The sequence below is a fragment of the Monodon monoceros genome, unplaced genomic scaffold (assembly GCF_005190385.1).
Source record: "Monodon monoceros isolate NGI ecotype Baffin Bay Population unplaced genomic scaffold, NGI_Narwhal_1 Super_Scaffold_18, whole genome shotgun sequence".
Taxonomy (NCBI): domain Eukaryota; kingdom Metazoa; phylum Chordata; class Mammalia; order Artiodactyla; family Monodontidae; genus Monodon; species Monodon monoceros.
The window spans coordinates 161,721,119-161,747,053 of NW_021703774.1; the positions used below are offsets into that span (position 1 = coordinate 161,721,119).

The 25,935-nt window shown below is 56.6% G+C and overlaps 1 protein-coding gene across 1 annotated transcript in view; it reads left to right on the forward strand.

The window, feature by feature from the left end:
- RUNX3 (RUNX family transcription factor 3) overlaps positions 1-18,340 on the forward strand; it is a 29,162-nt gene extending 10,822 nt beyond the window's left edge. Inside the window, exons 4-5 of the mRNA XM_029228719.1 lie at positions 10,274-10,432; positions 15,235-18,340. Coding sequence (XP_029084552.1) covers positions 10,274-10,432; positions 15,235-15,779 — 704 coding nt within the window. The 3' untranslated portion in view covers positions 15,780-18,340. The remainder of the gene's footprint in view (positions 1-10,273; positions 10,433-15,234) is intronic.
- Positions 18,341-25,935: the final 7,595 nt, after the last annotated feature.

Sequence of the window (25,935 nt, forward strand, 5' to 3'; positions counted from 1 at the left end):
GTGGAGGTTGGGCCAGGTTTGCTCTACTCCACCCCAGCTTCCTCTGCCAGTGGCGGAGGGAGGGAGCCATCAGAAGTAGGGGCTGCTCGGGCTGCAAGGCCAGATCCCCTCCTTGGAAACGTTCTTTGAGTCTTAGCATGTGACTTAAGTCACATAGAGCCCAGACACTCTGACCCCAGGACCCACATCTTGAGATCAGGAATGCAAATTTGATTCTGCAAATATTTATTGAGCACATATTCTGTGCAGGGAGCCCTGATCCGTGCACTTTAGCATCAAAGAAAGTTTGTGTTTCATTGCTTCTGCCTGCTGAATGACCTAGAGTTCGCAGATTCAGACTGGGGAAACTGGAGGGGCAGCTGCCACAGTGGGCCTGAGGCCTGTGTTCCCTGAATGAATGAGTGAAACAAAGAAGCAGCTGGTCATCGCCGGACTGGCTGCTTCCTGAGCTCTGAGCAGAGCTCTTGTGTGGACTGGCCCCCACTCACGGCATGCTCATGCCTGGTGTATTGAGAGCTGCCGTGTCCTTCTCTTTGTAACTGTGGCCCTTTACAGTTTAGAAAACCCTCTCACATTTATTGTCTCATGGGATCCTGAACCAAAGGGTCACTAGTTCCAGGGAGGAGAGAATCCAGCCCTGGGGATGTTGAGAACCTGACCAGGGCGTCTCACTGTCTCAGGTGCAGGGAGGCGCCAGTCTTCCCAGAGGCAGCCTTCAATTCCGGTTCCAGGGCTAAGTGGGCCTGAGGCAGGAGGCTGAGAATGGGGTGTGGCTGTACCAGGGCAGCGCCAGTGAGGGCCACCCAGGCCTGGCTCCCCATCTGTCCAGTTCCTGGGCCCACTCCAGTACCTGGCCACTTGGGAAAGGCTCCGAGCTGGGCCCGGTGGCCCTGGAAGAGTTTCCCTGTAGGCCTCTCAGGGCCACACCTCCTCCATCCTGCCTCGGGTTCCTGAACCTGGTGATCAGGCCCAAGTTACTCACCTCCCAGCTGGCACCTGCCCTGGCCAGATTCCTGCTGAGTCCTTCCTGCTGGGATTGGACGTGGATGGGTCCATGCCTCTGGCCTTGGACTTTGTGGCTCTGAACGATCATGGCTCCCTTTTGGCCTCAGTTTTGTCATCTGTGAACCGGGTCAGTGACCCCAAGAGTCTCAAGGTGGTGATGGCTGGGAAGCCCTTGTGAGCCATAAGCCCTCGGTACAGAGAGCAGATTCTGAGCCAGCTTGCCTGGCTGGGAGACCTTGGGCAAGGTCTGATCTCTGTGGGCCTCAGCTGCCTCCTCCAGGAAGTGGGATGATACCACCCAGCCTGCAGGCCTGGAGATCAGTGATGGCTTGTGGATAGCATCTGGCTGTAGCAGAGGGTCCTTGTGAGTCTCTGTATCTGTGGTATTCTCTTATCCCTGGTACCTGGCATCCCCTCTGTACTCCCACCACTAGCACTGTTAGCCGATGGTGAACCTTTCTTGGTCGGCAGCAGGGTGGCTGCTGAGAAACCCAGGCCATAGTAATAGAGGTATCAAGTCTCCGTTGAGGGAGGTGGTATTGTACTCTAAGTCTTCAGGGGCAGAATCAGGATGAATGGGAGCCACGGTTGGGCTCAACGTGATGATGAGCTGTTAGGAGCCACTCCACAAGAGTGAGCACCCACTGTGTAGAGGCATGTGAGCAGAGGGCGCTGGGAGCTTGGGGGGAAGGCACCCAGGGACCGGCCAATGCCTGGAATCCCTCAGAACCCTCCACGTTCAGCCCTGCCCAGCCCAGAGCAGCTGCCCACCCTCCCCAGCCGAGGCCACTGGATGAGGGTGGAGGCTCAGCCCTACCCTTGGAAGCCCCCAGTCAAGTCCTTGCCTGCTCGTCTCTCCTGAGGTCCCCCAGACATGAGACAGCCCCTTCTCGGGGTGAGGTGGTAGGGGAAGGGGTGGCATAGGTCGAGGCAACAAGAGGAAGGGAAAGAAATCAGGAGCAGAGAGAAGCTGGAGTCAGAAGCAAGGCGGTACAGGCCAGATCAGTGACTTGAAACAAAATCTTAGCAGAGGCTCATTTATAGAAAAGAGCAGATGTGGGAGGTGGCACATCTCCCAGTCTCCCATCTGAGCACCTGCTTGCTCTTTCCCCCTGCCCGGCCCTCAGGGCAGGTCTCACCTGCACCCTGGATTCCAGCCCCAACCTGCCCTTCACTCTGCGACCTTGGACAAATCTTCCTCCTTCCCCAACTTCTGTTTCCCCACCTATAAGTGGTCAGAGGGCAGCTCAGCTGCTGCTGGTCAACGAGCACTCCGTGTGTGCCAGGCCCTGTGCAGGGTCTCTTTTTTTTTTGGCCGTGCTGCACGGCATGTGGGATCTTAGTTCCCCAACCAGGGATAGAACCTGCGTCCCCTGCATTGGAAGCGCAGAGTCTTAAACACTGGACCACCAGGGAAGTCCCCCAGAGTCTCTTAATTGATCCTCGACAACCCCAGGAGGAGACAGGCCAGCAGGCCAAGCCACTTGCCCAAGGGTGAGCTTCGGTGCACCCCAGGGGCTCCAGCCTGGGGCTCAGGGAAACAAGGGCCACTCAGAAGGGCCTTCCTAGCTCAGTGTGCTCATCTGTAAGATGGGGATGATTTTAGCTTCTGCTCCGGGGAGTTGTGAGCTTTACATGAATTACAGCTGCCTGGCCTGCAGGAGGTACCCAACAACCCTGATGGATTATCACAGGGTTTCCCTTCGGGGCTTTTCTTCTGCTTTGTGACCCCCGACTCCGTGTGAGGGCTGAGCCTTCCGTGGGGAGGGGTGGGAGTAGAGCTGGTCCCGGGAGGCAGGGAGAGGCGCCTGCAGATCCCCGAGGCCCGGCTGTGGGCTCTGTGGCCAGGTCGTTCCCCTCCGCTGCCCTGCAGAGCGTGCCCAGTCTGCAGCCAGGTGGCCGGCTGGGTTTGAAGGCTGGCTTGGTGGCTTCCTGCCTGTGTGGCCTTGGTTTCTGAGGTTCTCGGTGCTGGTGTCCCTCAGAGTCACCGGGGGCTGGTAAAGAAGCAGTGGAGCAGGATCCAATATACGGGGCAGCAGGCAGTGTAGCGCCTGGCGAGCCTGGGGTAGACTGCAGTGTGGGAACTGCTCACCCTGTCTCCCAGGCTTAGCAGGTGCCATAGCTGAGAGGGCAGGACACAGGTTCTCCATGCTGCCTGAGGCCATGGGCCGGGGGCTGTTCTGACATCTTGCCTGAGGGCCCTTTCTTCCCCAAAGTGTACATGGGACGGTTTCAACAAATATTTTTCTGGGTACCGACCACGTGTCAGGCACTATTCTAGAAGCTAGGGACACTGGAGTGAACCAACAGATGGGCTCTGGCCCTCTTGGGTCTCACACACTAGGGGTGGGGAGAAATGGTAAACCATGCTGTTGTCACCATGGCCCACGAGGCCCAACCTGATCTGTGCCCTTTACCCCTTGCCTTCCTCTCTGACACCCTTCTCCTCACTTACCCAACTCCGGCCACCTTAGCCTCCTGACCAGTCTTCAAACTGGGCAGCTTCACACTTCTGCCTCAGGGCCTTTGCACTGCCGTTCCCTCTACCTGGGACACGCCTCCCCCAACAACCCCAGACGTGTGGCTCGCTGCTTCCCACCTTGAAGTCTTTACTCACACTTCTCAGTGAGCCCTCCCCTGACCACGCTGTTTTAATCAAACACACAGGCATCCCCCTCTCGCCCTTACACTTCCCGGCTTTCATTTTACTTATCACCTCCTAAGACGCTATATAGTTCACTCATTTATTTCACGTATTTTTCATCTCCCCTGACTACTATATATGCTCCATGGAGTGGGGGTTCTTTGCTTTGCCAGACATTGAGGTAGACCCTGGAACACAGACGTGGGCACTTACTAGGTGCTCAGTTAATGTTTGTTGAATAAATAAACGAGGTAAACAGATAATTAACTAGTTTAATTTCAGGTCGTGAGAAGTCCTGCAAAGGAACTCTAAGCTGGCGGTCGGGGGGAGTGGTGGAGAGTGCAGGGCTGGGACCCACAGTGGGAGGGGGACAGGGGAGGCCTCCTGAAGAGGCGACATTTGAGCAGAGGCCTGAAGGAGGTGAGCAGACAGCCACTGGGGCTGCTGGGGGCGGGAGACGACGTGGGCAGGAAAAGTGACCCTGAGCCTGCAACTTGAGGACTGTGGCCGTCCTAAAGTTGCCACAGTTCTGTCCTCAGCTCCAGGTGGGATTGGAGGGATGCCCAGCTTGAGGAAAGGCAACTGCTCCTGGCCCCTGGCTCCCAGGACCCCACGCCCCTAGGGGGAGTGCACCCAGCAGGAGGGAAGGGGTTAACCTTGGACCTCCCCGGTTCCCCTAATCAACCCCAGGCCACTGGAAGCCCCAGTTGTGCCCCTGGGAGAGCCACTGGCCCCCCACCCGCCCGGTTCCTTGCCTAGCCACCGACTGGCTTTCATCTGCTCACGGGGGGCCAATTCATGGCAGACCACCTGGGGCTCAGCCCCCACCTACGACTCTGCTTGGCTGTTAGGAACCAGGGGTAAATCTCCTGACAGGCCGCAGAGCGGGCCTTGGGCCCGGGTGCCCCACCCCACGGCTGGACAGACAGTGGCTGCTGTGTATGGGATGTGGCCGGGCAGCCAAGGAGGTGGCCAAGTGGCTTCAGATGGGAGAAGGGCCCCGTGGCTGGGGCCCATATTGTTGCCTGCAGACCACGCTGCTCCTGGGGCCCCGCCCAGCTCTGCTTCTCCCCGCTCCCTGCTCCCGTTGGCCTCCTGCCCCCCTCACCCCACCGCGGCAGGACACTGAGCTGGCCTCCTGCCAGTCGGGCCTCACTGCCAAGGAACCCAGCTCTGCTCTCTTGGAGGTCTTGGGAAGTCAAGACCTTAGCAGCTGAGCTGCATGCAACACGCTGACCAGTCCAGGTTTGACCTTGACCATGTGCCTCCACTTTCCCATCTGTAAAATGGTTGTGATGATAGCAGCCTCTCAGAGGATCGTGGCCCTTGTAGACGACACGCGTGGCCTGCCTGGCACAGTGCTTGGCACGTTGTAGATGTCTGCTCAAGCGGTTGCCACTCTTATCACGGGGGCTTGTGTCAGGCCAGTGTGAAGGCAAGGGCGTGGCCCTGATGGCCCCTGGGTTTCCCCCTGAAGCACCAGGTACCTGGCAGGTGTGGGGACCCGGTGCTGGCCCGGTGCTGAGAGATGCCGGGTGAGTCACCCACCTGGCTGGGCCCCAGTGTTCCTCCCCCAACTCTTATCCTTCTCACACACCTGCGAGGCTGGGCCCTCCCACTGTCCAGATCCATTGAGGAGGGGTTGTAAACCCAGAGTGCCTTCCTTGAGTGCCAAGGCCAGGTGGGCTGTTTAATTCTCCCGGCCTGTCCCCAGACTCAGGAGTTAGAGTGTGAGCTCCACTTCACAGGTGACACAGCTGTGGCCCAGTGGGTAAGAGCTGCCTGGGACAGGCCTGGGCCGCTGGGTCCTGGAGGGTCATAAGTGAGGATCGGAGCAGGTGCCGTCCCATGGGCTGTCAGTGAGTTGAGCCCAGGCGCCGCAGGCGGACAGGCAGCCCAAGCGAGGTCCAGAGGGCCAAGGTGGGGCCGTCCCCAGGCAGTCCCCCTCCTCTGCACAAAGTGCTCTACCTTGAAACACTTGGGGCCTGTCCTCCAGCTCATCCTCAACTCAGGGGTTAGACACTATGATAACCACTTGACAGCTGTGGAAACTGAGGCCCAGAGGAGCAGAGGGACTTGGTGGGTTAGAGCAGGGTGTGATTAGAGGGTTGGACGCTCAGCGCTGAGCTTCCGAGCAGGGCAGGGCTCCTGGTGGAGTCCACTGAGACCCTCTCATCTTCTTCTTTCCAGGCCTGTAATCCTGCACCTGCTCTGGGCCCTGGGCCTGGGCTGGGTCCTAACACCCATTGTTTGGAGCCCCTGACTTTCCAAACCCAGGCTCCTTTCCTACAAGATGGGCTCTGGGAAGACAAGGTGGCCAGGTGCCTCTATGTGACCTCGAGCATGTCCCTGACCTTCACTGAGCCTCAGTTTTCTCACCTGTGAACTAGGGACAGTGGTAGACCCCCTCATGGGGATAATGCAGGTGAAACAAGGCAGAACGTGTCAACTGCTTAGACAGTGGAGTGGAGGAAGCACTGAGTAAGTGTCGGCCACTGTTTTTCTTTCCGTTCCTGCTAGCTACTGCTCTTAGCCTGCAGAGGTGCTGGGAGAAGGGGGCTTCCTGGAAGAGGCAGAGAATAAATACTAGAGAAACCCTGGGAGCAGCAGCAGCAGGAGGCGGTGATGGGGGTGCCCGTGGGGGGCCTCATCCTGGCCAGTGGCTGAGTCTTGCAGTCTTAAGTCAGGGACTTTCAAAGCTAGAGGGGCCTCAGTGAGCAGTGTGTGCAGATGGGAAACTGAGTCCCAGCATGAAAGAGCTGGGCCCCTGGTGACCTAGTGAGCTGGGCCAGGGCTCCCCACCCAGCTCTCACTGTGGGCAGCCGAATGAAAGAGGTCTATTCTGAAGGCACATCTTCTTTCCTCGGGCACAGGGAGTTCCGTTCTGCTCCCAGTGTGAAGGCCCAGGCCCCGTGGCTCTGAGACTCTGTGGCGCCCTGGCCACGTGGAGCCACCTCAGCTCCTCTTTGCCCCTCCTGGGCCGTGGCTCCAGCATTCCACAGCAACAAGGAAGCAGTTCCCCAAGTGCTGTTAAAACTCCTCCTCCAGGAAGTCTGCCCTGCGTGAAGGCAGAGCAGCATGTGGCAGGAGCGTGGGCTCTGGGACCACATTACCTGATTTATATCCCAGACCAACCGCTTAGTGTAGGGCTCATCTTGAAGCCTCAGTGGCTCCATCTGTACAATGGGACCAAAAGGGAAGTGTCAGGAGAAAGAGCACTGGACTTGGAGTCGGGGTCTGGGTGCCGACGCCAGCTCCGCTGTCCTGGCTTTGTGTCCCGGACAGGACTTACCATCCTGGCCTCCGTGTCCTGGTCTCTATGTGGGGATGATAATCCTGCGTCCCTTGGCACAGGCTGGGGTAGAAGTGACCGTGCAGATGGTGGGGCCCCAGATGGGTGGAGAGCGTCCGGTCACCTTATTTTGCCAGCAACACGACCTGTGAGGGCACCACGATGCAGACACCGTGGCTTGGGGTGGGTGGGGGAAAGGGGTGAGGCCACCAGGCGGCAGAGCCCATCCTCGGACGCAGGCTGGCTGCGAACCCCTCCCTCCTTCCACTGGCCCCCAGGAGTATCTCTAGATACATAGTGCACAGTGTGACTCAGAAACGGGACTTTATTAGCCAGTGGCCATAACAACAAGGCCTGAGGTTTTGCGCCAGCTTTCGTGTAACCCCGCTGGCTCACTTCAAGCTTGCGGTTGACTAAGACACCCAGATCCTCTGCACCTGAGCTGCTGTCAGGTCAGTCCGCGGGCTCCAGATCTATCCAGCCGGCTTCCTGCCTGTTGAGCTTGTTCTGACTTCATTCATGCCCCAGCTCATCCACATTGCCTTGCCATTTTCAGTGGCCTCCACAGCAAGGGCAACAGCGTTTCCTCCAAGGCCGATCAGGACTGAGGCCAGGCCGTCCGGCACTTCCCTAGAGACCACGTCCTGAGGGGTATCCATGAGCCAGTCCTCGATGGCTAAGGTTAGACAACCAACCAGCAAATGAAATCCCAAGCTTGGAGGATGCAAACTGGCAGCCCCTGAACAGGACATGTTCTACAAAGCGGTCGAGTTATTTTGTTGTTGTTTTCAGTATTTGAATTGCCAACACATAAAATACGGGAGGTTTCACATAAAAGCAGGTTTATGGCTTCCGGTAAACTGGAAGCTCTGGCAACACTGGGTCCACCCCCACCAGGGCACCAGTCAGCTGGACTGGATGGCAACTGCCCCTTCTACGAGGCCCACCCTCTCCAGTCTGCCCCAGGCCCTACCCATCCCATGTGCCTCATTTATGTGACTTGCCCAGCCCCCATAGTCATCTAGCCTGGTGGCCCCAGCTCCAACCAAACTACCCCCAGCCCACGTTTTTCCTGTTGCCAAGGGTCCTGGGAGGCAGCAGTGGGGGGCCCGGCTGGGAGCCAGGTGGTCTCATTTTGGCTGCTGAGTGTCCCATGGGCTCGGGCCTGGGGCCTCCTCGGAGGAGAAAGTGGGTCCCTGGTTCTTGGTGGCTTGCTGAGCCCATTGAGGCTCCCAGGACAACCTGTTCCATTTCTAAGGGCTCTCACATGCCTGTTTGAGCTTGTGACAGGGGTGTGTAGCGAGACTAGGGGCCTGTGGGTACCAGGATGCACTGCATCCCCCTTTTGAAAATCAGAAGTCAGGCCCATCCTGAAGTCCCCACCTCTGTCCCCTCACTCCCAATGGCAGTGAAGAGTCATCTCACACCTTCCAGGCCCCTAGGACACCATTTTCCAAGCCTCAGCAAGCATGGTGAGGAGTTTTGTTTTACCTCCCGCTACCCCTCTCTCCTTCTTCTTTCTCTGTCAATCTAGAAGATTCCTCGTGTCACTGAAGACCCCAGGACTCAGGCAAGCCTTCCCCTCTCCCTTAGCCCCTCCCCACACTTCTTTTCCAAGGATCCCAAGTCTAAGACATCCTCCCTCTTTCCTCGCTGTGTGACCTCGGGCAAGCCTCTTCACCTCTCTGAACTGCAGTTCCCTTGTCTGTAAAAAGAGGACCAGGCCCACCTGTCTGCCTGGCCTCCTCCCTCAGGGTCAGGTGGAGCCGAACGGGCCAACCTCAGCTGACAGGCTGATCAGGAGAGCCCAGGAATGTCCGGTCCTCTCAGTGAGGAGTCTGTTATAACAGAGTGTCTGCCCTGGAGAAATCCCCCGACACAAGGAGGTGTGTGAACAGAGATATTCCTGGGAGTCCTGCATGCAGGGGGATCATTTGGAAGCGAGCTAAGTGTCCATCTGAGAGGAACGGCTGAGGGGACTGCGGCCTCCAGGGGATGTGACGAGCAGGAACGAGGGACACCCACAGGCTTAGTGAGGCCGTCCCGCCCCCACCTGTTGCCCCTCACTGTGCCCTGGGTTGGGCTCCCGAGGTTTTGCGGGAACTCTGTTGTTTCTCTGGGGCTGGGTTACTCTCTCCATCTATCAGATAAGGAAACTGAGGTGGCCCCCCAGGTGTGCTACTGAAAGAGCAAGTTAGAGAATGATACAGCCAGGCTGAGACCATTCAAGAAAGTTCTGTGAGAAACTTGCTCTGTGTTTTGCATGCACGTGAAACCAAAAAACGGCTGGAAAGAAAGACCTCCGAATTGATCACGTGGGGACTTCTGGGCAGGGATTTAGGGTGGGTCAGAGGGGCCATTAGCCTTACCTGTAATGCTTTTATTTTTGTAGCTATTCATATTTTGCTTGTGAAATGTAAAATGAGTAATTGAAAAAGTGGTGTGTGTGTGTGTGTGAGTGTGTGTGTGTGTGTGTGTGAGAGAGAGAGAGAGAGAGGTGGTCCCTGCAAGCCTGATGTCATTCGAGAAGCCTTGAGGGTGGCCTCGGCTGGCTGCTTGAAGGCAGGGGCATGGCCATCTTGACGAGGCTGGGGTCCTTCCTGTGTGGGCCATGGCAGAGGGATACTGGGAAATGCTGGCGGCTTCTCCAAGTGTGATGCCCAAGCCAGGTGCACTGGTCCCCTGTTCCCAGCTTCGGGACAGAGATGGGAGTCCAGCCCCTCACACAGCGCCCCACTCCACTTCCCAGCATCGTGGTGAATTTCCTCTCCTGTCTGAGACCCAGAGGGGAGAAGGCATGTGCTGGGGGTCCCAGGGTAGCTCTGGGCTGGAGGAGCCAGCATTCCCATTCCGGGGCCATCTCCCATTCCTCTTGCAGATGTGAATGGCAGGCAGGATGGATGCTGGGGGGCAGACAGTGGCAGCATCCCTGGGTTCTCTCCCTGCCTCCCATGGAAGCCTGCTTAAGCCCCTTTCCCGTGCCTGTTGCCTCAGATTCCCCTTCTGCCCAAAAGCGTAACGTAGAGGTGTAGGTCGCAGGCTTTGATTTGAACCCTGAGTTCAAATCTTGACTCCACAACTCACTGGCTCTGTGGCCTGGAACCTCTTTGAGCCTCACCTGTGGCATAAGAAGGTGGGCGTGAGATGATGGCAGCCCCAGGGCAGCACGTACTGACCATTCTCTGTTCAGAAGAGACATCGGTAGTGGCCTTTGGGTTCTCCCTACAGAGGCCTAAGGGTAGACCTCAGGGAGAACTTCCCAGCAGAGCAAGGCATTTCTGCCCCCCGAGACTCACGGGAACCAGCTTCTCACGGGCTCCCATGCTCTGCAGGGCATCGACAGAAGCTGGAGGACCAGACCAAGGCGTTCCCCGACCGCTTCGGGGACCTGGAGCGCCTGCGCATGCGGGTGACGCCGAGCACGCCCAGCCCCCGAGGCTCGCTCAGCACTGCCAGCCACTTCAGCAGCCAGGCCCAGACCCCCATCCAAGGTACGGCGCAGGGAGGTGGGGGCTGCGGTGGGAGAAGGGGACGGCGGCCTGGAAGTGGTCTCTCTGCTCCAGACCAAAAGCTCATCCCAGGGTCGCTGGCTGCACCACCCTGGTGTTTGTTATAAAGGAACGCGGCCTGCTCTGAGGGCCTGCTCTGCCCGGTCCTGGGCTCAGCCCTTCCTTCATTCATTCAGCAAACATTTATTGCCGCTCACCCTGTGCCGTCGTGGTGCCTGGCCCCAGGGATGGATAGACAGGCACAGTCCCTGCCCTCCAGGGGCCCCCTGTGCCCGGCGGGAAATGGGTATTAGTCCCCCAGTGCACCCGTTAAAGTTGGGCAGGCCTCGCCCCAGGAGCCTGAGACAGACACGTCTGCCAAGGACACCACATTCCCCCAGGCCTCAGCTTTCTCATCTGAAAGCGGGGTGGTGGTGGATACCTCTGCCTGGGCCTCGGGTGACATTCAAATGACGTTACTGCACTCAAACTTCGTAAACTGTGAAGTGAATTTGTCCCTGGAGAGAGACAGAGCATCTCCTGAGAAAGGTCCCCACCTGGCCCAGAGACTCTTCCCAAACAGGAAGGAGGAGGGAGGCCTCTGGGCGGAGGCCCAGGATGGAGTCTTTACCCCTTGGCCAGATGGACATGGCAGGCACGTGTGAGCCTAAGTCTCGGGCAGGCCGTCCAGGTGTACAGGGCCTGGCACATAGCAGGTGCTCAGTAGGTGGTCAAATCGTGAATATCTACCCTGCTGTCTAGGTTCTCTTGGCCAGTGGGTTGGGGTGCAGGAGGCTGAGTGCACAGCTGACCCTCAGGCCAGGCAGGGATGGAGAGTGCTCGGCAGCAGTGCTGGACGCGGCCGGGAGGGCTGGCTGCTGCCGTCATGCACCGTGGGTGTCTGTTCTTTCTTGGTCCTCCAGGCCCTGGTTAGAACCCATTTGGCAGATGAGTGAATTGAGGCTTAAGAGGTTAAGGGCCACTCTTGGGTCACACAGCGCATCAATGACCAGGTTCAAAGTGTCCACAGCACCTGCCCCCAGGAACTTCCTGTACTTCTGAGGGCACAAGCAAGGGAGTCCCTACTGGGTCTCTCCATTAAGGGAGGCCCTGCCCCCAGCCCTGGCCATGTGTGCCAGGCACAATGCCATGGCAGGGGGACTTGACGCAGCCCTGTGGTGTGAAGAGACGGTACCTCCCTTCTGGCCTGGGAAGCTGGGCCTTGGCCCTGCTGAGCCCCCAAGGTGGGGAGAGGCCCCAGGTCCAGGCTCTTAGCCACGTGCTGTCGAGTTTGAAACACTCAGCAACTCTTGAGCCAGGGGGCTGGCTGCAGGGTGGAGGGGTCTGAGCTCAAGAGGCAGTAAGATGTCCTCTGGGCTCATGCCCACCCCTGCCCAGAAGCTGTCCGCGCTCCCCTTCCCGGCAGGCCAGCCTTTGCGCAGGTACAGTGATCTAACACTCCAGGCCTTTCCCTGACATGGGCAGAGCTGGGGCCCAGCCAGGGGGCCCTGGAACCCAGCAGGTGGGGGCTAACAGTGGCGTCCTGTCCAGCAGCTCCCATGGAAGGAGAACCCACCTCTCTTTCCACTTGTGTGGACATGGCTTGGGAATCAGCACCTGCTGGAGCCTGAGGCAGGCCTACCCACCCTCTGTCCAGCCCCAGAGGGCCAGGCCTAGCCCAGCAGCAGGCAGAGCCCCTGCCTCCCCCGAGGCTGGGAGGAGAGGAGGTCGGGCCTGTGTGGGATAGTGGCTGACCCAGTCCTTCCCCTTCTGCTGTATCCTGAGGCAGGGTGCTTGCTAGCCACCCACAGCATTGGACGTCAGGCAGCCTCTGTGGCCCTTCACACCAGCCAGGCCTCCCCGTCCTCAGGCCTGTCCCCTTTGGAGTGAGAGGAAGGGCTTTTGACAACCAAGACCAAGGAAGGAACGTGAAGTTTGCAGTCAGGTGGACGTGGCTAGGAATTCGGGCTCTGCCAGGCACTGACTGTGTGATCTTAGGCAAGTCGCTTCACCTCTCTGAGCCTCAGTTTTCTCATCTGTAAAGTGGGAAGAAGGAGGTATCTGTCACAGGGGCGTTGGCAGGGCCAGGCTTGGGGAGTCCCTCTCACTGGCCCTCCCCTCCTGGTGGGACAAGCCTCTACTTTCAGACTCCATCCTGGGGGTCCCCCTCAGGATACCCCACCACCACTTCTCTTGGTTCCTGTTAATAGCTTTGACCCCCCAGCTTTGGTGACTGGCAAGCAGTGCCAAGGCCCCAACCCCTTCGTACCCCAGCCCCCAGCCCCCTGGCTGTGACCGCCCACAATGGGGGCTTCTCACAGCTCAAAGGCCTCATTCAGCCACCACACAGCAGCTGGGGCAATTTGGAGAAGAAAATAAACATTTCCTTCCAGTGTTGGGATTGGCTGCTCGACAGAGGCCTGGCCAGCTCGGGTTTCTTGGGGCTACTGGGCTGGAGGGGGTGGGGCTGGGGGCAGGAGCTGAGGGGGTGCTGAGGGCAGACGCTCCCCCCACCCGGGGAGGGAGGCAGGAGAGGACGGTGAGAGGGCCGGGCAGGCCTGCCCGCAGCCCACATGACCCCCGAGGGCCACACGCACCCAGGCCCACCTGGCACGGAGGCCCGGCTATAGCCCTGCCATTGCATCCTGGGCTCCCTGTTTGGGCTCCCTTTGTTTTGCAAAAGGGGTTCCTGTCAGGCGGCAGCGCTCGCTCCCCTGGGCTCAGGGCAAGGTGTTAGCCTCATGCTTGGCTGTGCTTGGGGTGCCAGGCACTGCCAACAAGGCTCCTCCCCTGGGGTTCAGAGATGAGGGCAGGAGCCAGGCTCCTCCGACCCCCTAGGCCTCAGGGCAGCACTGACCAGCCAAGAGATCTGTTAGGGAGGGTCTAGATGTGCCAGAAGGCCCCCGTCTCCCGGCCCCTAGCCCCCACATCTCCCCACCTGGAGCCCGGAGCCTCATCCCGTATCATCCACATCCGGGACCAGAGCCTGCTGCTGAGGAAACACCCCCCCAGCTGAGCTGGGAAGACCCCAAAGTCCAGAGAAGTTACAAGTCTTATCTGAGGTCGCACAGCACCTCAAGCAGATCTGGGGAAGTGAGGCCTGAGGGCACCTGCAGCTCTAGCCTCAGCCACGCCTCAGGCACGGCAGGCAGTGCACACCTGGAGCTGGCCAGGGGCAGAGGCTGGCCTCCTCCTGAGCCCTCTCTGGCCCCTAGTCTTTGGTGGAGAGAGGGCTTGGGAACAGACAGACTTTAGACTGCTGCTGGGGGCTCATCCACTTCCCCACTGCTGCCCAGAGTCACCCCTTTGGCCAGGGTACAAGGAAGGCCCAGGGTCAGGGGCTTATCTTTGCAGGGCCCTGAATGAGCCGGTTCTCCTGCGTGCCCAGAACAGGAGGTGTCACAGCTGCAGTGACAGCACAAACCCTCATCAGGCCCCTGCTGTGTGCCCAGTGTAGGCACTTTACATGTATTAACTAATTTAATCCCTAGGAACTGTTATTGTCTCCATTTTTCATGTGGGACAACTTGATGCACAGAGAGGTTTAGTGACTTGCCCAAGGACACACAGCTAGTAAGTGTCAGAACTAAGATAAGTATCCAACCTCAGAGACCACACAGTTAACCTTCAGTCTGTGCTGCCTCAGAGATGGGACAGTTACCCTTCAGGCACGTGTCGGAACTCGGGACGGAGAGCCCTAGGATTCTGTGTAGGTCCAGTGTGCTGTGTGACACTTAGGCAAGTGCCTCACCCTCTCTGAGTTTCAGTCTTCCTACCAAGGGGTTTAGACTCAATCCTGAAGCCCCTTTGAGTGTTGAGGTTTGAGGGGGTCTGTGATTACAAAAGTATGGGGCAGAGGCTGGGATACTTTTGTCTTGGAGCCAACTCCTGGGGGAGCCAGGGTGGGGCCTGGGCTGGACACTGGGTCTCTCTGTGACAAGGGCAGGGTCCAGGCCACCAAGCCCCTCTGGCTGCCGTCTGTCTCGCTTTGCTGTGGAGGTGGGTGAGGGTGGCATCTGATCCTTGTCTGGCCACCAGTCAGCTCCAGCCTGCAGGGCAGCCCTGGAGACACAGGCCCAGGCTGAGGCCGCGGTGGGGGGGGGGGGGGGGGATGGACAGAGCTGCCGTGGACCCAGCTGCCACAGCACAGGCAGAAGCTCCTGTAACCTAACTGAGCCCCACCTGGGCAGGAGAGGTGCAGGCGCACGCGCACGTACCCCCAGCGGGAGCAGAAAGCAGAGGCCTCGTGACGAGTTCCAGTCCTTTCTGTGCAGCATGAGGAGAAGCCATCTTTCTCTCTCTGCCTGGTTCCTCGTCTGCGAGAGCAGGGCCTGACTCCCAATCTCACGGGACCGTTGGAGACCCTCTTTACCGAGAGCGAGAGAGAGAGGGCGAACCTGCCGGGCCAGGCTGTTGGGCGGCCTGTGCTGGCCCCGCCCTTGGCTCCCCACGCACCCACAGCCCAGCGGGGAGCCCACCTGCCCCTCGACAGGCCTCTGCACGGCTAGGCTGGGAAGAGGATGCCGGGAGGAGAGAAAAGCCCTCCCCCTCCTCTGCCTGCCCCGGCAGCGCCCGGGGCCACCCACAGCCCAGACCCCTGCTCGCACCTGCTTCCCAGGTGGGGCCGGATTGGGAATCAGCAGGCTCCAGCCCCCGAGCAGCTCAGGGCGGTGGGAGCAGAGCCACATGTAGCACCAGGGATCCCCCTAGATGGGCCTGTAAACCAGAGCCCGAGGTCATTCTCGAAGAAAGGCCGCCGGGGTGGTGTCGGGCAGTGACTGACCATCCTCCTTGCTGTCCCCCAGGCACCTCCGACCTGAACCCTTTCTCCGACCCCCGCCAGTTTGACCGCTCCTTCGCAGCGCTGCCGACCCTCCCGGAGAGCCGCTTCCCCGACCCCCGGATGCATTACCCAGGGGCCATGTCGGCCGCCTTCCCCTACAGCGCCACACCCTCGGGCACGAGCATCGGCAGCCTCGGCGTGGCCAGCATGCCGGCCACCGGCCGCTTCCACCACACCTACCTCCCGCCGCCCTACCCGGGGGCCGCGCAGAACCAGAGCGGGCCCTTCCAGGCCAGCCCTTCCCCCTACCACCTCTACTACGGCGCATCCTCCGGCTCCTACCAGTTCTCCATGGTGGCCGGCAGCAGCAGCGCTGGCGACCGCTCGCCCACCCGCATGCTGGCCTCCTGCCCCAGCAGCGCCGCCTCTGTCGCCACCGGCAACCTCATGAACCCCAGCCTGGGTAGCCAGAGCGACGGCGTGGAGGCCGATGGCAGCCACAGCAACTCGCCTACCGCGCTGAGCACGCCCGGCCGCATGGACGAGGCCGTGTGGCGGCCCTACTGACCGCCCGCGTCCAAGGGGACTGCTCCCGCTGGTGGCGGGGACCCCAAGAACCTTCCAGACAAGTGGCGGGCCCAGCTCCAAGGCTCAGGGCACTCATGGGACTTAACGCTTCACGGCAGCTGTGGGCCCAGGGTCCATGGTCCTGGGGCCCAGAGCTGGTAGCTGGCTCTGAGAGCATCTGGTCCAGCCACGTCTTTGTACAGAGGGGTCGGGACCTCCCCCAGGACCCCACCCCCAGCCCAGATCCTACTCATCTCATCCCACGTCCCCGTGGGAGAAGTAGCCTCCTCCTGCCACCTCCCCTGGAATGACCTGGCTGTCCCCAGCTATGCCCACTGCTGTCACGGGGCCCAGGCCTCCTGGGACAGAGACCATCTCTGTTCTAGAGCGCGACTGCATTTGCCCACATGGTTTGGCCTCTTATCCTCGGGACCCTAGAAAGATCTCCCCACCCTTGCCTTCCTCAGAGACCCCGCACCCTGTGGGCCCAGCCCTCCCTCTGCATTTACACAAGTTGAGTCACAACTGGAAGGTCCCCCAGCCCTGAGAGGGGCTCACTTATGGTTTGGATGGGGAAGGAACCCCTCCAGAGGCCCCAGGGAATCGCTAGCAGAGATGGAATGAGGATACCCCCAGGCCCGCCCCCCAGCTCTGTTTCCCTACAACCCCTGGCAGCTAAGGGCCCCGACCCCATCCCAGCCGTCCGTGGGTCCCAGGCCCCAGAGCAGACTGGCCTGCGGCAGCAGGCCCCTAAAACCAGGAAAGACACCTGCGGACAGGTCTTCCATGCACTTTACCAGTCCAAGGCATTCGCCCTCTGTTCTCTCAGTGCGGGCTGGGAAGGGTCCCTTTCCCCCTAGGCTGGTCTCAAAATTGCCATTTTTGGAGAGAGCACCAGGATCAGACAGGTCCTACCAGAAAGCCTTGGGATAAGGGGTCATGGGGTGAGATGTCAGCATCCCTGGCCCACCTAGGTCCAGCCAAGCTGTGCACAGCCAAGCTGTGCAGCCTCGTGGGAAGGCCCAGCCAAACCTTCCAGTCTCTGACACACAACTCCCCGTCTTTAACCAGTCTGCTTCCAAAGCAGTCTTGAACAAAAACCCAGTTTTTAAAGCTGATTTTAGAGAAAGAAGCTTGTCAAACATTTTCAGACACACGATCTCTTACAGAAAAAGCCCCCATGATAGTGAACGATACCCCTCCCCCTCTGAGAGTGTGGAATTGTTAGGATCCCAAAACCTCCTCAAGAGGTCACAGTCCTTCAGCAGCATCCCACCAGCTTGCACCAAAGGCCAACCTGGTGCAGAACAAAGGGAGCACTGGTGAGATGCTGGAATCTCAAGTCTGTGGCTCTCGGGCATTTGTCCGAGAGGACGTGTGGGTGTCCCGGTAGAGGTGGGAGGGATGTGGGGGAGTACGGTGGCTGCATGATGGCAGAACACAAGAGCTGGGAAGGGCTTGGCAGCCTCAGCTCAGCCCCTGCTCTGCTCACAGGGGAAGTATTACAGTTTACAAATGGGAAAGCAGGCCTTGCCCAAGGGTTTAAGCATGTCCGAGTATTTTTCGTTCTAGAAAGGCATAAAAGACCCATGTCTGAATTTTTTAGTTCTCGAAAGGCGTAAGTGGAAAAGGACAAAACTCATAAGCATTGGGCAGCATGTGGCTTTTAGCCATCGTTTCAGCCCCATCCTCTGTGGATGTGGAAATCTCCCCTACAAAATGCTCCTTAGCGGTTGTCTGTGTAATAGCACGTGACCTGCCTGCCACCGCACCTGTGACAACCGCCAGATAGGCACATGGGATGCACACTCAGGTTAGGAGCTACAGCTTCTCTTGTCCTGCCCTCACTGGAAAAAGCAGTCCCCTGCTTTTATCTCTTCAAAACAGCTGCTGGGGGTATCCTGCTGACTCCCTTCAGCCGGGGGAGGGGCGGGGGGGGATATCTCCACCCCTTCTCAGGAAGCAGCTACAAATCCATTGCCCTCGTGTCTCCTCCTCTCCTATTCTCTTTGGTTGTAGACTGGCCCCAGGCCCCAGTGGGAGGCACCCTTGGGTTCCCAGTGCCCAGCACTTTGTAGCCCCTCCCCAGATTACTACCCCTTCCTGACATCCAAGCCCCGGTGGGGGCAGGGACAGGAAATAAATCGACCCCCTCCCCGAAACTCCCTGACTCAAAGTGATGGCAGCCATGCTGAGTCTTTTTTAAGGCCCATAGTGGGTACAGACAGCTTGGGCTGGTAAAAATGGGTCCTTATTTACAAGGCTGCTTTGAAGTTGTACTAGGCAAACACACTGATTTAGAAAGCACAAGGAAACAAAGGGGTTTGGGCACCATATTACTGTAAGCCTCTTGGTGGTGGGTACGGATACGTTGTGACATATTGTCATGCTGAGGAGTTAATACCTGCTATACTCATATCTTCCGTAAAACCGACCCAGGGCTGGGAAGAAGGTGGGGAGGGATGGAAACTGCTTTGCACTATAATTTGCTTGGTGTGTTTGTTTTTAATGCACAACTTCCATGTACAGTAAACTGTCTTCTATACTATTTAACAGTAAAATGGAATTTTGACTGATTTGTTACAATAATATAACTCTGAGATGTGTTGAAGGATCTCAATGCCAGACTTCTAGAGCTGTATGCATGGGGGTGGGAGAGGATGGGAGTCCTCCCGCCACGGCCAGGGAGGAATGGGGCCGGGCCTGGGGACAGGAGCAGGACTGACCGCACTGCTTTGGAGATTCCCCAGCGCCTTGGCCTCCCTGCATCCGGCTCCATCCGGAAGGGCCACAGAGACCACCCTGGGTAAGTACAGCTGGCGAGGGCTCTCCCATGTGTGGCTGGAACCCCAGAGGAATAGCAGGTCTTCAAGGTGCCACCATCCCTTCTCCCTTCGCAGGCGGCCCATGACTTTTCACAAGTCAACAGAACAGGCGAAGCACCTGTTCCAGCTCATCCCCCAGGCTCTGAGTTGGGAAGGGGGCATAGGCAGGTAGACCGTGAAGCAGCCTTGGTGAGAGCCCATCTCTGGGAGCTGTTCGCGGCCATACTGATAAATTAGCAGCGATCAGCCATGTCAGCTCCCCCATTTTGCAGATAAGGCGACTAAGGTGCAAAGAGGGTGTGTCACCTGGCCCCACAGCTCCGCGGAGGAGTTTGTGGCTGATGGTGAGGGAGGCGGGTGTGAGGGTGTGGGCCCCTGGCTTGATAGCCTCCCCAAGCCTGCCAGCAAGGAGGCCTGGCCCACCGTGCCTGTCCAGCTGGGGCTTGGGGACGGGAAATTTCATTAAACACCTTAGTTTTGAGTGAAAATACTTCGAAAGCTAATCCCAAGACTTTGCCCTGTTCAGTTAGGTTGGTCTGCCTGAAACCCAACAGCCGACAGGAAGTTCCCCTTTCCCCGGCCTAAACCCTGATCCCCGCCCCTCTGCGCTGAAGCGCGGCTTCTGCCCCAGGGCCAGCAGAGTCTTCTCTAGGCAGGATCCCGGCCAGAGCTGCAGAACTGCTCTGTGGGTGTGCTCTGAGTGCCGTCGCCCGGATGAGCAGGAGTGGTCCTGAAGCAGCATCTATAAGTCAACACTCTGCTTCCGTAATATGTGTTTATTTGGGGGCCCTTTGTAGAGAATGATGGAGGTTATGAGGGAGCCACAGTTCAAGCTCCTCCCCGCTAGCCACACTTTGGTGCCACAGCTGATACAAGAGGAGGTGTGGCCTCCAGAGCCCCTGACTCAAAGCTCCATCACCTTAGCCCTAGCAAGCACAGACCAGCACACCCAGGTTCCCAAAGGGAACCTGAGGCCCAGAGAAGTCCAGGACTTGCCTGAGGTCACACAGGCTGCTGGGGGAAGAGCTGCAGTAACCATATCAGCCTGCAGGTGGCAGCAGGTGGGGAGAGTGAACATGCCCCTCCAGAGAAGGGGGAAAAGGGATTTGCCTCAGTTATGGCCAGAATTCAGGTTAGGTGTTGGAAAGAACTTCCTAACCTCAAGGGGTTCATCCCAGAAGGGCCTGGAAAATATCTTGACATGGAGGAAGGGTTTTCTTTCCTTCTTTAGCTATGTGCCTGTGGGAGGTCCCTGTCCCTCTCTGAGCCTCCCTTTTTATTCAGATATTACACGAGCACCTACCGTATGCCAGGTATGTGGTATCAAGTCCCATGATCCCCAAAGGCCCTGCTTTGGGACAGTGGTTTTCTCGGCTTGAAGGAAAGGTTGACATCCCTGGCCCAGCATCCCCAGCCTGCTGGAGCCCAGGCCCGAGCCCCCCACCTCCTGCACCTCCCATCAAGGGTAAAGGGGCCATTTTGTTCCAGAGTCTGGGAGCCCCTGGACTCTAGAATTCCATTTTGAGGCTCGAGGAGCTGGTCCAGTTTGGGCAGTGCCTACAGGTTCACCAGCCGTGTCAGGCCACAGCCTGTGTCCGGCCTGGCCAGAGGCTGAGAGAGGTGGTCCAGGCCTTGGGACTCCAAGGGGTGGTCTCCCTGGGCACTGGACTGATCTTGGCACCTCCTGAGGGGTGAAGTGGTCCCAGGCAGACTTGAAAGTGCTGGGCTTCTGGCCATGGGGATGGCTTTGGTTTTTGTGGTGAGAGGTGGCTGTCCCGGCAGGGGTCTACGGGCCCCAGGTGATGATGTGTGACCAAGGGAAGAGCTGTGAGGGCCGAAGGAGGCTGCGGTGAGGGGCTGCCCGGTGCGGGGCCAGCACCGGTGCTCTGGGGAAGGGCTTCAGGCCTGCCTTACTCCCCCCTTTCCCCAGACTGCACCCCACAAACACAGCCAGGCAGGCCCCCCCAGCATGGCCCAGGGGGCAGCTCTCAGCTGCACCAGACACGCAGCTTGGCCACCGGGGAATGCACCTCAGTGGGTCGGTTCATTCTGGGGTCGTAAATGAAATGAGCTGTCCAAAGGACGGGGGCGGGGGGGGGCACCGGAGTGAAAGAATGAACTGTTCCTTGCGGAAACTCAGGGTGCCTCCCGTTCCTCCCCATGAGGGCTGGGGAGCTGGGAGGGGGTGAGGGGCCGCATCCCCCCAACACACACATCCACACCGATGTGGTCCAGCAGCTAGAGGAGCCCGGGGAGCCGGATTCCAGGCTTCCTATTTTTAGTTTTGCAGTTAACGGCACGCTGTTTGTTTTATATATTTATACTCACCCGCAGAGGGAGCCTGCCCTGAGCCAGCCCGGAGGAAGCCCTTGAGCAAAGGGGAGAGGAGTAGCCCCCGAGCTGGCTTTCTGGAGCCACCCTTCCTTTGTGCCCATGCCAGCTGCTGGAAACCGTTGTGACCTCGTTGTCGTCCTAATGGGTGGCAGCTGTTTGGACCACATACCCCACTCTGCTCTTTGGGCCTGGTGTCTGCGAGGCCTTGGCCAGAGTTCATTCACTCATTCACCAAACAGACCCAGGCCTCGATCCACCCTCAGAGGACAGACAGGAAGACAGGAGGGCTAACCCGTGGGATACACGGTGCGGATGAGACAAGATGGAAAGATGAGTAGAAGTTCACCAGCAGAACTTCTACTCAGAGAAGCAGCAGGAGAGCCTCTAGGTGGAGGGAACCACACGTGCAGAGGCCTGGAGGACAGGAGTGTGTCTAAGCTGGGAGGACAGTGGGGAAGGTGGAGGAATGGCGAGGAATTATGGGAGACAAGCAGGCCAGGGGGTCACAGGGGCTGAAGGTCAAGCTTGGATTTGGTCCTGCAGGCACTGCGGAGTGGGGGCAGGCTCAGAGGGTTGTGCGTCTGTTGGAGGGAGTCGCCATGGCAGCCTGGAATATGAACTGCATGGGGGTGCAGAGAAGACACCTGCTCACAGGCTACTGCAATAGTCCAGGCAAAGGAGGGTGAAGCCTGTGCAAAATGGTCAGAGGGGGAGCTAAGTGTTCCCTAAGGCATCTTTAGCACAAAAGTCATAGGATGGATCCAGTGCCCCAACCTCAGCTTCAAGTGTCTCTCAATTTCTTGGGTTCATGGCATTTGATGGAGCCACTGGGGACAAGGTCTTGATAATAGTTTTTGTTATGCCAAGTGTGTAATAACAGCAACCCTGCCCTCTCCCTGATCCCTACCCCCCACACATGATTTAGTGAAGCCTTATGTCCTGGCTCGTGACAACACCCTCACCACCCCTGAGGCCACATGGAGCCCCCCAGACTAAAGGGTCCAGGGCTCAGAGTCCGGTCCTGCCACCCCACTCTCCTCCGTGGCCCAAAGATGTAATGGTTGTAAGATCCTGAGTCTGAGGTTCCCAAATTCTACGTATTAAATTTTAAAATCAAATTTTTTAAATTGAAGTATAGTTGATCTACAATATTATATTAGTTTCAGGTGTACAGCAAGGTGACGCACTTATTTTCTTCAGATCGTACTCCGTTATAGGTTATTACAAGATAAAGGCTATGTTTCCCTGTGCTATATAATATATCCTTGTTGCTTACTTATTTTTTACACAGTAGTTTAGATCTGTCAATTCCATACCCCTAATTTGTCCATCCCCCTTCCCTCTCCCCTTTGGTAACCACTAGTTTGTTAGAGAATATTATGCTTAGTGAAATAATCAGACAGAGAATTATAAATACTGTATGATATCACTTATATGTGGAATCTTAAAAAATAATACAAATGGATGCATGTGCAAAACAGAAACAGACTCACAGATGTAAAATCACATTTTAAAATTACACCAAATAATACTAGTGTAATTAGTAGTAATTACAGAGAAAAAATAGATTATACAGATTACCAAAAAGAGGACAAGAAAAATTACCCATAACCCCATGTCTCCAAAGATAACCATTGTTAATATTTTCAGGGATTTTCCCCCATCCAGATCTTTATTTTCTATAAATATTTTTCCTGGAATAAATTTTTTCTAGCCAGGTACACACTGTATATACAGTATATCAATTAATGTAATTTAAAAAATAGAAATAAAAGGAATCTAGAGTGAACTCACTGGAAGGTTGTGGGTTATAGCTGTTTTCTGTTTTCTTCTTCATATTTTTCAGTGTTTTTTCAAGTTTTCTAAAGTGAGCACATTTGTTAGGGGTATAGTGTATTAAACTTCTAGACCTTGATGAATATCCAAGCAGAGGAGTTCAAAATCATGCTTGGACCAACTCCTTTGACATTAGCTGAGGTGTCACCTCTTCCAGGTAGTCTTCCCTGATAACCTCATGCTGGGTTTGGTGCCTTCTCTGTGAGTTTATCTTTGGAATGATAATAATAGCTAACACTGCATGCCAGGCATTATTATAAATATTTTGCCGTGTTAAATCAGCTCTTTGAGGTCTATATTATCATTATCCCCATTTTACAGATAAGAAAACTGAAGAACAAGGAAAGAATTCCCTTCCATTTCTAACAAGGACAGAGCAATACCTGAAAAAGTTGAGCTTAAGTTTCCCATTAGCTAAATGTATTGGGGGCTCAAAGTAAGAATTAAGTTCACTTTAGGAAAAAAGTGTAATTTCTTGCACACCTGAGTTTGTGCCCCATGACTCATCTTGGCCATAAAGATTGCCCATCATAGGGAAAAAGAAAGGAAAAAGCCATGAGAAAATGTCTTTTAAAAAAAAAAAAAAGCAGAAGCAGGGAGGACACAGGCGTTACAGCCCTTTCTTCTCATCTGAGAGCGATGTGTCCGCCTTTCTGAGTTGTGAACCTAAGATTTCACAGAAGTGTGAAATCGAAAGAGAGAAATCACTGTCTCTGGACCCTCTGGCGACCCCCAGCCTGTCCTGCATACTCAAGGGGACAGACGCCCTGCGAATGAGGCCTCCCTGGGGGGACCCGGGCCCTTGGTGGCAGGGCTCCCTTGCGCTGGACAGGCACACCCAGTGGGACCACCAGCCGAGGGGGCAGTGTTCCCTGCCTCAAACAAGTGCTATTTCTTTTTCCATGAAAACAACCCAGTTCTAAACCACCGACGCCCGAAATTAGAAAAATACGCGACCAGTATTATCATAAAACTATTTTAACACGGCGGGGCCCTCTGGGTGGCAGGAGGGGTGGCCAAGAGCCCACAGCAGCCCCTTCCAGTTGCAGCCCCTGGAAACGCTCAGGGGGACAAGAAATTTGGTTTTCATTAGCGGCGAATGTGAGCGGTTCTGTCACTCTGAATGGACCTTTGATTCTGGCTGGCGGTGGAATCTTTCCAGGACAAGTGAGTTTTGTTTTGTTTTGTTTTTTTCCATACAAAATGGGCCAGGCCCTTCTAGCTTACGTCTCCCCGAACTACACGGGAAATGGGCGACTCCCCAACCTCTTGACTTCTAACATCAACAGCTGGGGCCGGCAGGAGGGGCACCCGAGACCATTTGGCTTTATTGACCCTGAGGTTTTATTAAAAATGTTATGTTTCCTTGAGGTCTGCCCCAGACCCAACAAGAAGCCCAGCCAAGGAGGGGCTCACCAGGCCAAGGGGATTTACACCACCTGGAAGACAGCCCACCTAGACCTGCTTTCTCCCACCCCGGTGACCCCCAGAAGTGGCCCCCACTTTAAAACCTCTGTAGAAAACCCTATCGTTTGACGTCTGTCGACTTCAAGTGAAAGAACACAGGTCCGCTCTTTTATTCATTCGACACATTGGTTCAGCACCTACTGCCATGATGGGGGCTTGGGGTGCAGCTGTGAATAAGCCAAACTCCTCAGCCCCATGGAGCTTACGCCCTTAGTAGGAGAGAAAGACTGTAAACAAACAAATAAATACATGCCATGATTTCAGAAAGGAATAAGGGCTACAAAAAATAAAATGGGAGAATATGATGGAGGAAGACGGAGTGTTTGTTAGAAGACAACGTAGTCAGGGAAGGGCCCTCTGAGGAGGGGACGCAGCCTGCCAGGAGCTCGGCCAGGTGTGGCTGAATCTCCGCTACAGGTGGCATCTTCACTGGGGCAGGTCAGCGTGTCTGGAGTCCGGCAGACAGCTATTGATCTGGCAAACTCTCTTCATGATGTCCCACGGCAGAGAGGAGACAAAGCAGTTTGCCTTTACACGGCAGGGACCGCAGAACCCCCTTCCCGGCCCTGCCCGAGCCCCATCATAATAACACTGCCAGGGGCTGTCTTAGCTCAGGTTCCCTAGAAGCAGATCCAGAGGTAGGGATTTTTGTGGGGTGGGCTTTCAGAAGTGGAATGAAGGAAGTAGGACAGAGCAGGGGAAGAAAGCTAATCCATGATGTCTTTGGGCTGGAGACTGGCCTCCTTCTGATCTCACGGGGGCCTCTGAAGTGTGAATTGCACCACTGAGTTGCCTCCCAGGCAGCCGGTGTGGCTGACCTGCCCCCGCCAGAGGGGAGTAACCCCCCGGTAAGATCCCTACTATTGGGAGGAGAGCAATTCTCCAGGGAAGGAGGCATCTATAAGCTGCTAGAGCCAACCTCGTGGCCCACGGTGGTGTCTAGAATGTTTAGAGGATCAGACACACCATAGTCGATGCTGCCAGAACATTACCCCTACCCCCCTCCCTGGGCCAGTGCCCCATTCCCCTGCCGCTGTGAACCTGAGGAGCTGGAAGTGGCAAGAACATGGGTGCCAGAGGGTGGAAGATAAACCCCGTGAAGATTCAGAGGTCCGACATGTTAATGAAGACAGTAAGGAAAAGGGAGTTGAGGCATGCCACGCCTTCACCTCTAAGAGAAGTCGCTACACTCTGCACCTTCTACCACGCAGCAGGCAAAAAAGTCCCCACACCAAAAGATGCGCCCATGTCTTTATCCCTGAAACCTGCCATTATTACCTTATTTGGAAAACGGGTCTTTACAGATGTAATTAAGTTAAGGATCTCAAGCTGAGAATATAATCTTGGGTTATCCGAGCAGATCCTAAATCCAATGACAAATGTGCTTATAAGTGACACACAGAGGAGGAAGCAATGTGACCACAGAGGAAGAGATTGGAGTAAAGAAGCCACAGGCCAAGGCATGTCTGGAACCACCAGAGGCTGGAGGAAGCAAGGAATGGTTCGTCCCCTGGAGCCTTCAGAGGGAGCAAGGCCCTGACAACACTTTGATTTCAGGCTTCTGACCTCCAGAACTTTGAGAGAGTAAATTCTTATTGTTTTAAGCCACCATCTTTGGCCTCCCTAAATTTTGAAGCAGCATATTCCACACTTGGCAATACTACTCTGACCTATTCATTAGGTGATCAGAAAGC